The following is a 15,340-nucleotide window of genomic DNA, read 5'->3' as shown; positions in this document are numbered from 1 at the left end:
TAATGTTTAAAAATATTTGTATATGTTCATGTATTGAATAAAGTGAGCATGATCATGATAAGGGCGCATGACATTTTAGCGAATATTTGAACTATACTAGGGGACATTTTAGCGCCAACATTAAACTCAGTTCACGTGTATTTTCGATAGCCCATTTTAGAGAAAACTTACCTGGTTGAATAAAGCTCACTAAGCTTTGGCCAGAAGCGGTGCTTTGCTTTTGCGCCAATTGGCATTTCATTTGCGCCAAAAAAATCTTTCATTTGCGCAACAAACCATATTTCATTTGCGCCAAAAATAAAACCTTTCATTTGCGCTATTTTACAGGTAAATACAAGAAATTATAGGTTTAAAGTAAAGGAAGCATTTTAACATGTTTAATTAAGTCGTTTGTTTTCTTTCATTCCTGAAATTCTGTATTAAGAATATTTTTAAATCATACGTATACATTTCAAGTGATAAACTAAATTAAAAAAAAACACACACAACTTAATTTATTGAAATCAATAAAAAAAGTAAATATGGGAAATGATTGCCAAAAACAAAACAACGTTCCGCAAGAGACGTGTACTTTAGAAATTAACAACTATAGGTCATCGTATGGCCTTCAACAATGAGCAAAGTTTATACGGTATAGTCATATGAAAGGCCCTGAAATGACAAATGTAAAACAATTCGAATGAGAAAACTAACATACTTTTTAGAACACCTTAACACTTATCTCCATTTTTCAGGAGACATTATAACCTATATGTGTGGTCATCCTAAATTACAGCTTTAAACCCTCTGTTTGTCTCTGAATTGTCAATGTCTATCTTTTCATCTGAAACTATATAATTTCTAACCTTAGTGACTTAATTTTTTTTGTATTAGAAATGAGTATGAACTCTTTCAATTATTAAGAGGGAATACTCACTGTAGAAACAAATCTTATTCGCGATAGAGCATTTACCTGTTAAATAGCGCAAATGAAGTTTTTATTTTTGGCGCAAATGAAATATAACCTTGTGGCGCTAATGAAAGATTGGATTTTTTAAAAATTGGCGCAAATGCAATGCGCCCGGCCAGAAGTTCAGTGCAAATCAAAGGGAACAAATAATGATCCAGAGTCGTTCCATGACCATTATAATGAGCGTCTTTTATTTCCCATTTTCCTTGTGATTTCAATTTTTTTTAGTCCCTTTTATACTGAGATTTTATCATTCTTTGAAGTTCATACTATCTGGCGTGTTCCATTGTCAAAATCCGAAAACTGCAAAATATATCCCAAATATTGATATCGCCGTTTTCAGCCACGATATTAATATTGAAAATCAGTGATCGGATTACACGCGCTTCCTTGGTGCTACTGAAGTTTATATTACACGCACTTCCTTGGTGCTACTGAAGTTAATATTACACGCACTTCCTTGGTGCTACTGAAGTAAATATTACACGCATTTCCTTGGTGCTACTGAAGTTTATATTACACGCACTTCCTTGGTGCTACTGAAGTAAATATTACACGCACTTCCTTGGTGCTACTGAAGTTAATATTACACGCACTTCCTTGGTGCTACTGAAGTAAATATTACACGCACTTCCTGGTGCTACTGAAGTTTATATTACACGCATGCACTTCCTTGGTGCTACTGAAGTTTAGATTACACGCACTTCCTAGGTGCTACTGAAGTTAATATTACACGCGCTTCCTTGATGCTACTGAAGTTTATATTACACGCGCTTCCTTGATGCTACTGAAGTTTATATTACACGCGCTTCCTTGGTGCTACTTAAGTTAATATTACACGCGCTTCCTTGGTGCTACTGAAGTTAATAATACACGCACTTCCGAATTCACATTACATGACACACGCATTGCAATGGCCGGACAAATAGCCACTCCGTTATTCAAACCAAGGTGGCTTATTGGTAGATATTATTGAGCCAGGAACATATATATTAAGTTAGATATACTGTTCCCAGATTGAGCTAAACATTTTTTTTGCTTGTTAAATTTTTTTTTCTTTACTAAAAAAAACCCAACTTAATTTTAAAAAAAATTCATGGAAATAACTTCTATAAGGTGTCAATTTCAGCCAGGACTACTCTTTAGACCGTATTGTGCGGGAAAAAAATCAACCACAGTGTCTCTCGAAAATTTGTAGTTTCTAACTAGGGAGTCAATGCACAATTTCTGTCATGTTGTAGAGGTCATGTTGATTAATTTGAAGATCATATGCTTATTGCGCAGAATTTTTTTGTTTGGTAGACAGTTCCTTTCAATCATAGTTTCTGCAAAAAAAGCAAACATTGATAAAACAGTCTTTCCAGGACATATTTCGTATAAATCATAAATTTACTTTGTAGTTCTTATTGTTACGAACATGTTTCCTCTTCACAGTTTCTTTATCTCTTATACTTTTTACAAAAATGGAAACTGAAAAAAAAAGAAAATGATTGTCTTTCAAGAGCAATAAATTCTATAAGCAGTCAAATGAGGAGTTCCGCTTATTTGTAGTTCATATTGTGCTGAACATTTTTAGTTTAGTTTCTCAATCGTCAGTTTCTAGATAAATGAGGGAAAAAACTCCTAAAAGGGTCAATTCAGTTTCAATTTCGGTCATGACTTCTCTAGAGATGTGTTTGTGCTAATTTGTTTATATCTATCAAAGTGTTTGCAATTACTCTTAGGACGGCCTGTGATGTGGTCAATTGACAAGTCGTCCATCTTGACTGAACTTAATGTTACGACGGTATAAAAAATAACAGTAAGTTTGAATGTATATATGAAAAAGTAGGTTGTCTCTTATTAAAGTTATTGAATAATTAATAGGCCCAGGTGCGAGATATCTCCCAGACGCAAATTCCATCACTAAATTAAAGTTTCAAGATGAAATCTTGCCTTTACATTAAAACTCTCTAATAAACAAAATATACAGATATAAAATAATTTAACGTGATTTTCTTGCATCTTCATATTACAATTTTAATATTAATGAAACGTGGAATCGTGTATTTATTATTATTAATTATTTCAATAACAAAAGTGGTTTTGAGATTAATATCACCGAGCACTTCCTTTTCCCAACGACCGCCATCGAGTGAACCTGGTAGCCGCTTTTTATAGCACCTTTTCTTGAATTTACTCTTCTATTCAACAATTTTTATTATGTCCTCAGACAATAATATTAATCATATAACTTAACACACGAGATAAAGTCAAATGATTGTTGCTTTAAAGGAAATTTTACAGTTCCGACATGCCTCATGTGGAGACCACGTGGGTTTACTGTTGCTCTTGTAACAATAATTTACATTAATCTTTGGATTAATCAACTTGTTAGGCTGTTCTCAATTGATCCCATCACATACGCCCTTGTTATAAACGGTTTCCTCTAACATTATTTTCAAACCCTTGGGTTGCATCCATAATTAGCGGATTGACTATCTGGTCCGCTATCAAACAAATTATACTGCAGAATTGTTAGTAATTCTTGAATCAAATTGAATTCCTTGATTCTTTAAAACCATGAGTTTATTCACTTGATTTGAGGGCTTTTTATTATTACTCGTAAGGTTGGAAACTATAGTCGCCGTCACGTAAAATTGGCACCATGATTTTTGTCAAAATTTTCTTAAATATCGACCGCGTTTACTCGAGATCATGTTTTTCAAAAAGCGGGATAAAAATCCAATCCAAATATATACTACTGTCCCACCTTTATTGTGTTTGCACTGTATAATCCTGACCTTCACATTTTTCAAGATTGTTTTCATTGTAAAACCGCCATCTTGGTTTCTATGAGGATCCCTTACTACATAACATTCGTTACTCTCTGGTAATATCATTGTCATTGACGATACGATTTCCCGCGCTTTTAACATAAATATGACGCACAGCTCCGAGAGACACAAGAAAATTGAGAGCACGTGGACTCCACGGCAACACTTCCGGTAATAACAATGTCTGATTCCACCATACAAAATAATCCTGGATTTTGTAAAGGTCAGGATTATACAGTGCAAACACAATAAAAGGTAGGACAGAAGTATATATTTGGATTGGATTTTTATTCCGCTAATTGAAAAACATGATCTCGAGTAAACGCGGTCGATATTTAAGAAAATTTTGACAAAAATCATGGTGCCAATTTTACGTGACGGCGACTATAGTCACAATTAGCTGTTTTGACCACTTTTTACCGTCCAACATGGATGCGTAATTAACTTCGTTACTTGGAGTCAGTGATCTATCGACGCTGTTTCTGTTACCTTTAACTTTATATCTTAAAATGAGATAAGTTTTGAAAGACTTTCAGTCTGGACGGTAAGCCACTAGTCTGATGCACCAGGCCAGTAAAATTTTACATGCAGTCTTCACGCTGAGTGGCAGCCCAGGCTAGACTAGTAAAATTGCTCTTGGGCCTGTAATAAAATCATATCTACTGGCCGACAGAATCTAACTAAAATATTCAAATCTTGAACTAATCTAGAGATTTAAATGTTCTTTGTAAAGACTATATGGACTAGTACGTTATTGCAAAACTTTTTTGGGACCAACAAGAATAAATGTTGAATAGGAAAAGGAATGAGGTGTTAAATTATGTATTCATATTGACCCATATGTCGACTTGATGCGGGATGAGATCTGAAGTAACACTGCCCCAGCTTGTCTGGCATAACACATGTAGAGTAATCTCGACTATTTCAATAGTTGGGAACAACTTCACATATAAGAAAAAAAACCTTAAAAGAGACTGGCCCCTACAAGAAGGGTTGTTTTGCTGTTGAAGAGGAAAAACAGCCTTTTTACATAATAAGGGGAAACTTCATTATATTTGAAACAACTTTTCTTTTAAAGAAAAAGATGTCTTTCTTTCAATATTAAAGAATATTGAAGTAAAAGAAATTCTTTCAATATTAAAGAATATTGAAGTAAAAGAAATTATATTCCAATATTTGAATTGTTCTATTTGAAATGTTTCTAAAATATAATGTTATTTCACATGGAATTTACTCCTCATCAAATGGATAGTCATAACTTTATTCCAAATTTGAGGGTTTTCCTTACCTGATGATAATGAAGAAATCCAAAAAATGATGAAAGTAATTCCATGGTCAAACTGAAATATATTTCTTTATTTGTTTCATTGTAGGTCTCTGGTAGTACATTATGCAGATTTTTGTAAAGACCCTCACGGGCAAGACCATCACACTTGAGGTAAATATAACAAAGCATATAGACTTCTGCATATTTAGGATAAGAAAATACCAATATATGTATAATTAACTTGAAAATTCATGATAACCTCTTCTGAAAAATATGGCTGTGTCAACACAACAAAATGTAGGTACATGTGTGTTTAACCCATATACGGGTATATTGTATCCAGAATTAGTTATATATTTGACAAGCTGAAACACATGCTGATGTTTCCAACATTTCTGAATCATTTCATTGGTTGGTTAAACTTAGATTGCTTGAGCAATGATGACAAAACTTAGGACACCTAACGAAGCTGATGATTAAAATCTAAGCGTTACCATGTCTGAGCTTGAGTATAACAAAGATCTTTCTGAAATTAGTCATTTCTTTAAATTACAACTGGTCTGTGAGTATACGAGGAACACTTTAGAGCCAAGGAAGTAGGCTTTTACTATAATATAGAGTGAAGATAAAATTAAATTTGAAATAATTGCCTTTAGTTGCCCTTCATCTTTTTTTTTTTATTAAACAGTCCTTTGTGTAAAATTCAATATCTCAACCATTTCTTCATAATTACTTATAAGGTGTCTGAAATTCTGCCATATATTAATTAAAGTGATGTTAGACCCTGTTCTGTTTGGCTTGCCTACCCTGATAGGGAAATGATTTTACACCAAGTTAAAACTACACTTTCAACTGATTTACTATAAACTTAAACAAGATTGGAAAATGATAAGGGCTATTCCATTTAAACATACATCAACCCCCAGGAAGGCACTATGACAATAGGGCAGCCACCCAGAGAAGCATTTTTACAAATTTTGAAGGATTGTCCTCGTCAAAACTTTGAAAAGGGCACCCACCACTAGAAGTGGTTTCAAAATGCCTTCCTGGGGGTTGATCTATGTTTAAATGGAATAGCCCTAAGGGTAAACATTAGTATGATATCAGATTATCCCCAGATGGATTTTTATTAGAATAGAACTTGAGGTCACCATGTTACAAGTTATCATGCTTATTTGTTATAAATTTACAAGATTCATGTATCTTAAGCTAGAAGTAGAATGGTTCTGAAAATTTGATGCTATGATGACAAAACTTAGGACACCTAACGAAGCTGATGATTAAAAATCTAAGCGTTACCATGTCTGAGCATCAGAACAGTATCATTTTATATTTTGGCTGTATTTGGAAAAAAGCCACCATGAAAAAGAACTAGCTAAGATAATACACAAAATATGTAATTGCTAAGCTAAATAATAAATTTTGATCTGAATATTTAAACATGTAGAACAAATCTTAAGCTGTGCACCTGAATGAAAACTCCTACAAGAACAACTGGCAAGCTTTTGTTGATTATTATAATTCTCTATCACTGATGAATAAGGTTTAAAAAAAATATTGCAACAAATATTTTCTTGCCTGTATTCTGTGCATTATTAGTATAACCCATGAAAAATGTTTCTACATTTGTACTTTGACTGTATATCATGAGAAAAGTCATTCAGTTTTATGACGAATAATAACAGAAACTTTATTTTAGAAATTTACTTATAAACTGAAATAGCTAGTAATGGTCACACTGTAAAAAAAAAAGGTTTTATTCCTGGAATTTAAAGAATTGAAGGAAGACCACCTGGTTTCATTCATCAGCAAAATTTCAAGCATCTTGGTTTTTCTCCCTTCTATTTGATGAAAAGCTGTAAATGATATGCAATGATGACAAAACTTAGGACACCTAACGAAGCTAAGCTGATGATTATAAATCTAAGCGTTACCATATCTGAGCATTGATACAGTTGTTGAGCACACAAGAAAAAGACTACTTCAAAACTGGAATCACTTTGTTGCAAAAAAAACTAACTGCATTTATCATTATTTGCGGGCACTGTAAATGGGATATTTGGCAAAGAAATTGATTAATATTATTGAAAAATGTATTAAAAGATGTGTGGAGTACAAAATGCAAGTGCAGATTAGTTTAAGACCAAGAAAGAAAAGAAACTGGATCCTTAAGCCTATTGCTAGAATTTCACATTGATGAAATAAACTTATATTTCCTCAGTTATCAGGTTATAAATATATGTAAATGCTATGATGACAAAACTTAGGACACCTAACGAAGCTGATGATTAAAATCTAAGCGTTACCATGTCTGAGCAGTACATGTATAGGGCCAGGATTTTTTAATTTGTTGGTTTACGGATCCGCCGACCCGATTTTGCCGATTTCGAGAATAAAAATAAAATCGAATTTTCAGGCTTTTTTTTATTCTCGCCGACCCTTACAAATGCATTATCCATGAAAAATAATTAAAATATCCTTTTTAAAGAAATGAAATGCATTAATCACTAACAGAAGTGATGACACTTTCTGTTGTGAAAAATGAAACTTCCAGTTTACGTTTCTAAAAATAGACAAATCAATTATTAATGACCTTGAAATGTCGTTTGCGCAAATAATTTTGCGGAACGAAACCGGTGTTTAAAACCAATTACACAATAACTTCGTTTCCCTTATTTGTCACCAGTCCGTAAGATGCATGTTCTCATAGAAATAGACTTGTCCAAATGTGGACAGGTGGAAGTTCAAGACATCAAGTTAAAGTACTGAATTTTAACAAATCATTTGATATTTTCTTGTTTCATAGATAATAAAAAAAATATCGTCCATTTTGGATAAAAAACGGGAATGCATGACAACAGATTATTTAACCTGATATTCTCGTTTTCCAGACGAGTCTATTACGTTTTTGACACGCGTGTTGAAACTTATTTTCGTACGACGTTTTTATTTTTTTTTCTTTATCAGTTTTCGTGCTTATTATTTTTCACCAAGCCAAGTTTTGATTAAAAGCTAAGTCAAATAACTGCCGTGAATCTGTTTTTCTTGTTTGTGAAATGACGATTTTATTTCGTCTTTGTCCGTGTACCACCTTTTTTTTACGGGAAATTTATTAGACAATGTCATGCGATGTCGCCGATGTCTCTTACAGCTGAGCAATAATATAGCAATAATATTTCGTCAAACTAAACTTTTAAAACGATGACAAAATAGTATGACAAACATAATTATTAGAAAGGTGAAATATATTTTTATTTTGCATATCAGTTTTCTGTCTTGAATTAAAAATCTTTTTTTTTTTTTTTTTTCCGACCGACCGACCCGACTTTTTCAAGGAGAAAATCCGTAAACCAACAAATTAAAAAACCGTGGCCTAGCTACAAATGTATATGCATGTATATACAACGGATATGATTGTGAATAAGAATATTTACAAATTCCTTATTTGAGTAACAACCTGCTTTTAATGCTTATAAAGCTGTTACCAGACAAATGATTTCCAAATTATAATAAAGTTCCACATGTTTTGTAAAAATTATTGTATGAATTTTACAGGTCGAACCCAGTGATACTATAGAGAATGTCAAGGCTAAAATTCAAGACAAAGAAGGTAAATTTTTGAAGTGGAAAAAAAATTGTTGTAACTCAATATTCGTTGAATTTTCAAATGTTACCTACTGTATGAATTTTTAGAAAACAAATCAGAACTACATGAACCAAGTTAAATGATTTTAAAATTAGCTGCCAATTTATATTTTGTTGACACTTGGTAATTAATAATGTATCTGTTGATACATCCAAGTTTGTTCGGGTTTTATAATTATATGCAATGATGACAACACTTAGGACACCTAACGAAGCTGATGATTAAAATCTAAGCGTTACCATGTCTGAGCATCGATATACAACTGATCATGTGATGGGCATCTGAAAAACAAAAGTATGTTTTAGCTAATTTGATAAAAACTTATAAAACAGATACCAACCAAGAAGCATTGTAATGATTTCCAATGTATAGGACCTTGCAAAAATATCCTGCTGTGTAAAAGAACCAATGAAACCTGACCAAACATTTATTTTAAGTAGCTGTGAGCATGTTGTATTTTGATGGAATTTGATATTATTTCAATATGCACCAGTAGGTGCTATTTTGAAGTGCTTTTAATTTCTCTCTGATACTTGTCTAATAAAAATTATATTATTCAATGTCTTAAGTATAAACTGTGTAATTACAGGTATCCCCCCAGATCAGCAGAGATTGATCTTTGCCGGTAAGCAGTTGGAGGATGGAAGAACCCTCTCTGATTACAACATTCAGAAGGAATCTACCCTCCATCTTGTATTACGTCTGAGAGGTGGGGCCAAGAAACGTAAGAAGAAGAATTACACCACACCAAAAAAGAACAAGCACAAGAAGAAGAAGGTTAAATTGGCTGTCCTTAAATACTACAAGGTAGGTTTTCTCAACATCATGAACTCGCAAGAAAAAATCAATTTAATCTTCATCTTTCTGCATGTTTATAATCTAAAACTATTAACATCAACACAAGGAAACTGGTACTAGATTTATGGAAGAATGCCATGATGACATTTTATATTAGATGAAGGCAGTGATTATAAACAGCTTACCAAAAGTCTGAGCATTTATCTTTCACTACCAAAAATCCACCTCCTGGAATGGGTGAAAACATCAGTCTTTTTTGTCATTGACATGCATAAAATTCAAACAAAATGTGTAGATAGCATATGCCTCTTTTATCTTTGCCAGCAATAACTAGACTAAGCAGCAAACAGGCTTACAGTTACCTGTCATGCCTTATATAGACTCAGTTTTCTCCCACAAGAAGTTATAACAAAACATTCTAGCAAGATTGACACTTGTAAACCTATGAAATTACTGAAAACAAATAGCATTCAATTCTTATTACATGAAACAGAGCAGGGCAGCTATGAAATAATAAATTATATCAAGCTTTTCGTTTGTTTTCTCATGCATTTTTATAACATTGCAATTGTAATGGGAAGCACATGCAGTCCTAAATGTTGCACTTTATTAAGAAGAATTTTTATAATTTTGGAATGCCCTACTATTGTTGTCAGCTTTTCAAAAGAAAGGATCTTGTGTAACATGCATATAAAGTAATCAATAATGCTTATCATTACACACTTTATATAATCAAATTAAACTTATAGAAATAAGAATGCCATGATGACACTTTATTATAGATGAAGGCAGTGATTATAAACAGCTTACCAAAAGTCTGAGCATTTATCCTCTTGTTAAAAGTGCCATAAAGCAACCATATGAGAGTCTGAATCAGGTGTCCTTCATTTCTCTGTTCTTAAACTTTTATGTCATTTTCCTCTATTCTTTATATTTTTTAACCTCTATATTTTAGCACCCATTAATCTCCTGTAAACCCCATTCAGAGCCTCACATGTTAACGTGACATAGAAAAATCTTGTAAGAAGAAAAATGAAGAAACTCATTTACTGTTTCATATTTGATATAGGCACTCATAAAATCACAATTTCCTATCCTTTTAAAAATCCTGTGAAAAAAATTAATTTAATACTTGGCATAATGCCTGAAAAGTTGTAAAATTTACTTTTATACATCTACAGGAAACAATTTGAATTCTCTGTCCTGTGTGATGCTATGATGACAAAACTTAGGACACCTAACGAAGCTGATGATTAAAATCTAAGCGTTACCATGTCTGAGCATCAGAATGTTATTATTCATTTGAAATGTTGTGAATTGACAATAAGTATTCTGGAAATATGAGTAGCAATATGAATTTCCATCTACTACCTATGGGAATATTAAATCTGTTTCTCTCTCTCTCCAGAGCCACCCTCGCATTGATGTATGCATAAAGATCCCATTACTTGAATTTAGAAATTATTTGAAATATAAAATTGACAATGTAGCAGTATCTTATATCATTGGGATTAACACTGACAACTAAAAAAAAATATTGTTCTTATGCAAATTAAATAGAAGCAATTGAATTGTTAAAATATTATAAATTGTCATTTATCTGTGATATGAAATAATTTATGTTTGTAATCTTAACAAATGGAATGAATTTAGTCAACTTTATAGAGATGATCATCTAGTTTTTTTCAATCGACCTTTTTATACTATTAATTTAATTTACAACAAGAACTTAACTGAATGATACAGGTACAAGGTCATTGATGAATAATGCCATGATGACATTTTATAAGAAATGAAGGCAGTGATTATAAACCGCTTACCAAAAGTCTGAGCATTTATCTTGATGTTGAAGAACATTTCATAAAGCAACCATATATTCATAAGATGTAGAACAACTTAGTGTTTAACCCCCTGAAAAAATAATTTCCAAGATAACCCGAATCTCAAATGTTGTATTGCCAATCATTAAAATCTTCTTTCTTGATTAAAACCCTCCTTCACTTGCTGTAAACCAACTTATTTTTACGAGTGATTCGATTCTTATTCAACTACTGTGGAAACACGTTCAAAAAGATAAAATTTCAAATAGAATCTATTAAGATTTCAATTATATTTTATATATATGTACGTATAACTCTTGATTCACCTAAAAAAAGTAATAATAATAATTGGCCAAGTAATTTATTTATGTACTATGTGTTATTAGCCTGTGCCGTTTAACATTAATTAGACCGCAAGCAACTACCATATAGAAACCTATATCAGTTTTCTTCCCATAGAAATTTCAAATAGCATCCTAGAAAAAGAAAATCAAAATTTATAAATTCTTTAAGGAAATCATTGTTAATAGGATAGGGGTTATTTTAATACAGTATTGGATTCCTTCCAATGAAAGTACATTGTTATTTATAGATCAAACTGAATGAAAATTATAAAAAAACAATTCCAACAAAACTTCATTGGATCAACAGATTACAGTCCATATATCTGCTCTCATTGATGCAATGATGACAAAACTTAGGACACCTAACGAAGCTGATGATTAAAAATCTAAGCGTTACCATTACTGAGCATCAACAAAGTATCAAATGAATAAAATGTGATATATAGACAAAACTTTATAAAAAATTGAGCCGTATGAAGTTCCAATCAACACTTTCCGTGTATCAGAATTCAAAAGTTTATATAATGAAGATAGCACTTGCTTCTTATCTTTGCATGTACTGCCCTGTAAATATCTGTAAGACAGTAAATAGGTGTAATACCACCATTGATTTTTCCCTATTAGTCTTTGTTAAATTGGCACTTAAAAAAAAATTATACAACATTTACCTTTATTTCAACCAAAGAAATACTTTACATGTATAAAGTTAAATCCTTTCCAGTACATGTATAAAGTTAAATCCTTTCCAGTGCTACAGTGATAATTTCACACTACATTTCATTGCATAAAAGAAAGTAACCATCACCGGAAGTAAACAACCCAATTTTTACACTGTTATTTACTGGTTACCTGCTTTGGTAACCATGTAACCTTAACATTCCAAAATATTTTATAAGACCATCGAATAAAAATAGAATGATGCTTTCAGACACCCAACATACATGTTTATGACTCGGAAAAATTTAAGTGCATTGAAATGCAGGGTTAATTTTCTACAACTGTCAAATTCAAGGGAATATTTTTTTAGGCCTACTTTTGTATATAACCGGATGATTTGGTGATATTACACCTAAACGAAAAAAGCAACTCATTACTGAATAGAAATTTGATTTGATAAATTTCTCCCTCAAAAATTAGAAAAAGCATCATAGAAAACTAAAAGTTTCAGGTTAATTCTAATAACAAAATGTTTCATTTGGTATGTAATTGGTAAGGTCATTGGTATCCTGAAGAAAAAAATTGTGTTCCTATTAAAGCATGACTGAATACATGTATATTAGGAACAATCGAACATTCATTTGAATGATTTACTTGGTTTGCTTGAGCAATGATGACAACACTTAGGACACCTAACGAAGCTGATGATTAAAATCTAAGTGTTACCATGTCTGAGCAAGAGCAAAGTATAAAAAGACTAAACCGCTTGTAAATTTTTTAGACCTGTATATAGACTGAATTTTTCAAGAAATAGAGTAGCAATATAAATGATATATGTTATCAGTTAACACTTCCCATGTATTAGAATTCAAAAATTATATATGACTGTGTTTGCTTCTTATCTTTGCATGTTCTGCCCTGTAATCAAAAAGCAACTCGTTACTAAACAGAAATTTGATCAACTTTCTACCTCAAAAATTTGAAAAAGCATAGCAAATTAAAAGCTTGAGGTTCATTCAGATAAGAAAAAGAAAAAAAATATATATGATACGTGATTAATAATGGCATTGGTATTCTAATAAGAGAATTGTGTTCCTCGAGCATGAATGAAAATGTTATGAACAATCAAACAGTAATTTGAATGATTTACTATTTGATGCAATGATGACAAAACTTAGGACACCTAACGAAGCTGATGATTAAATTCTAAGCGTTACCATGCCTGAGCATCACCTGCTTCACATCAAGCAATCAATCTTTTAGCATATATTGTATCTATTCTTATAATCGTGAAAGGAAAGAATTTATGCAAGTACATGTATTATATTCCAAACTAGGTCAACAGGAACAAAATATAACAACAAGAAAACTTTTATTTCTTAGTCCTTCAAATCTATGGCAGACTTAACTTTTTTGAGTCCAGAATCTCATTTTTTATGAAAAGTTTAGCTGGATTCTCTTGGCTTGTAGAGAAGTATTTAAAGCCAATGCTGTAGGACTTGAGTTCAGCGTGAAGACTGCAGACTTTCAAGTACTGTAAATTCAGAAATTATTGCGTGCATTTATTATTGCCATTTTGTCATATTAGAATTAAATGGGATTTTAATTTTTACGATTTTGAGAAAAATCCTGTTTCAAAATGTGAGTTTAAATTATTGCGTTTTCAACTCTGTCGCAGAAATAATAAAAACCTCGCAATAATTTCTGAATGTACAGTACTAGATTTTTAGAATAACAAAGTATCTGCAAGCTATTGCTGTAACATATATGTTGAAAGGGATTGTGATTATGGACAGATAGTGTTTTGATGACCATTTTATTATGATGAAGCTAATGATTAAAAAAGCTTACCAAAAGTCTGAGCATTTGATTTCAATATATATTCAGCGTTTTTTAACATTGTAGGAAGCACACATATGTATTGTATTATCATGGTTCTATCATTGTTTTTTCAGGTTGATGAGAATGGTAAAATCACCCGACTGAGACGTGAATGTCCCAATGAAGAGTGTGGTGCCGGTGTATTCATGGCAAACCATTTTGACAGACAATACTGTGGAAAATGTTGTCTCACATATGTTTTCAACAAACCAGAGGCAACAAAAACATAAACCCACAATAAATTTTTGAAGAGGAAAATTGAAGTGTTTTTTTATTTCAGTAAAAATTGCTTGATTTTCCGATGACTCAAATAAACAGTTGTTAGTGAGTGCCCTGGGGTTACATCTAACAATAAGAAATCTTCTTGTTTGTATGTATACAAATAAGATGAGGTTGAAAACTATCCACCAAAATTCAAATGAGGTGGATGTTAGCAATTTTAGGCAACCGTATGGCCTTCAACAATGAGAAAACCTTATACTGTATAGTTGGCGTTAAAAAGCATGAAAAATGTGAAACTATTCAATTGAGAATTGAATTTCTAACGTACAGTTTCAGAAAAAAAATGACAGTAAGATATAGGAAGAGTGCCAATGAGACAACTCTCTATCCAACTTGGGAAGTAACAATTTATAAAAGTAAACCATTATAGGTCAAGGTATGACCTTCAACACAGAGCCTTGGCTCTCACCGAATAGCAAGCTATAAAGGGCCAAAAAATTAATATGGTTAAACCATTCAAATGGGAAAACCAACTGTCTAATCTATATAAAAAAAGAGAAAATGAACTACATAAATGGATGACAACTACTGTACATCAGATCCCTGACTCGAGACAGGTGCATACTTTTTAGTGGAATTAAACATTATAAAGGTACCAAACCTACTCCTTTTCTGAAACAATAGTATAACATCACAACATAGAAAGATATGTTTATTCAGTCAACAAAACAAATACCCTTCAAGTCATGGTCACAAAACTTTGTAAATCCTGCCCAATGGGGATCATGTGCATTCTTAACCCCTGGGTTTTCAGGGAAAAACTTGCCATGATTATTCTTCTAAAGGTAGAAGAATGAAAAACATATTGAAATACATGGTCAAAACCAGGGCCATAAGAGAGCCCACACGGAAATGTCTCTCCTTTTTTACTAATCATTGA

At 32.1% G+C, this 15,340-nt stretch overlaps 1 protein-coding gene across 1 annotated transcript; it reads left to right on the top strand.

The window, feature by feature from the left end:
* Positions 1-3,028: 3,028 nt before the first annotated feature.
* Positions 3,029-14,436, top strand: LOC134711262 (ubiquitin-ribosomal protein eS31 fusion protein). Its single transcript, XM_063571778.1, has 5 exons — positions 3,029-3,092; positions 5,139-5,203; positions 8,588-8,642; positions 9,268-9,485; positions 14,253-14,436. Exons 2-5 carry the CDS (start codon positions 5,156-5,158, stop codon positions 14,406-14,408), a joined length of 477 nt encoding a protein of 158 aa, XP_063427848.1. The 5' UTR covers positions 3,029-3,092; positions 5,139-5,155; the 3' UTR covers positions 14,409-14,436.
* The last annotated feature ends 904 nt before the right edge of the window (positions 14,437-15,340 follow it).

Source organism: Mytilus trossulus, chromosome 3 (genome assembly GCF_036588685.1).
Source record: "Mytilus trossulus isolate FHL-02 chromosome 3, PNRI_Mtr1.1.1.hap1, whole genome shotgun sequence".
Classification (NCBI taxonomy): domain Eukaryota; kingdom Metazoa; phylum Mollusca; class Bivalvia; order Mytilida; family Mytilidae; genus Mytilus; species Mytilus trossulus.
Note: the sequence above shows the minus strand (reverse complement) of the source record. Positions and strands in the feature narration are given on the sequence as shown.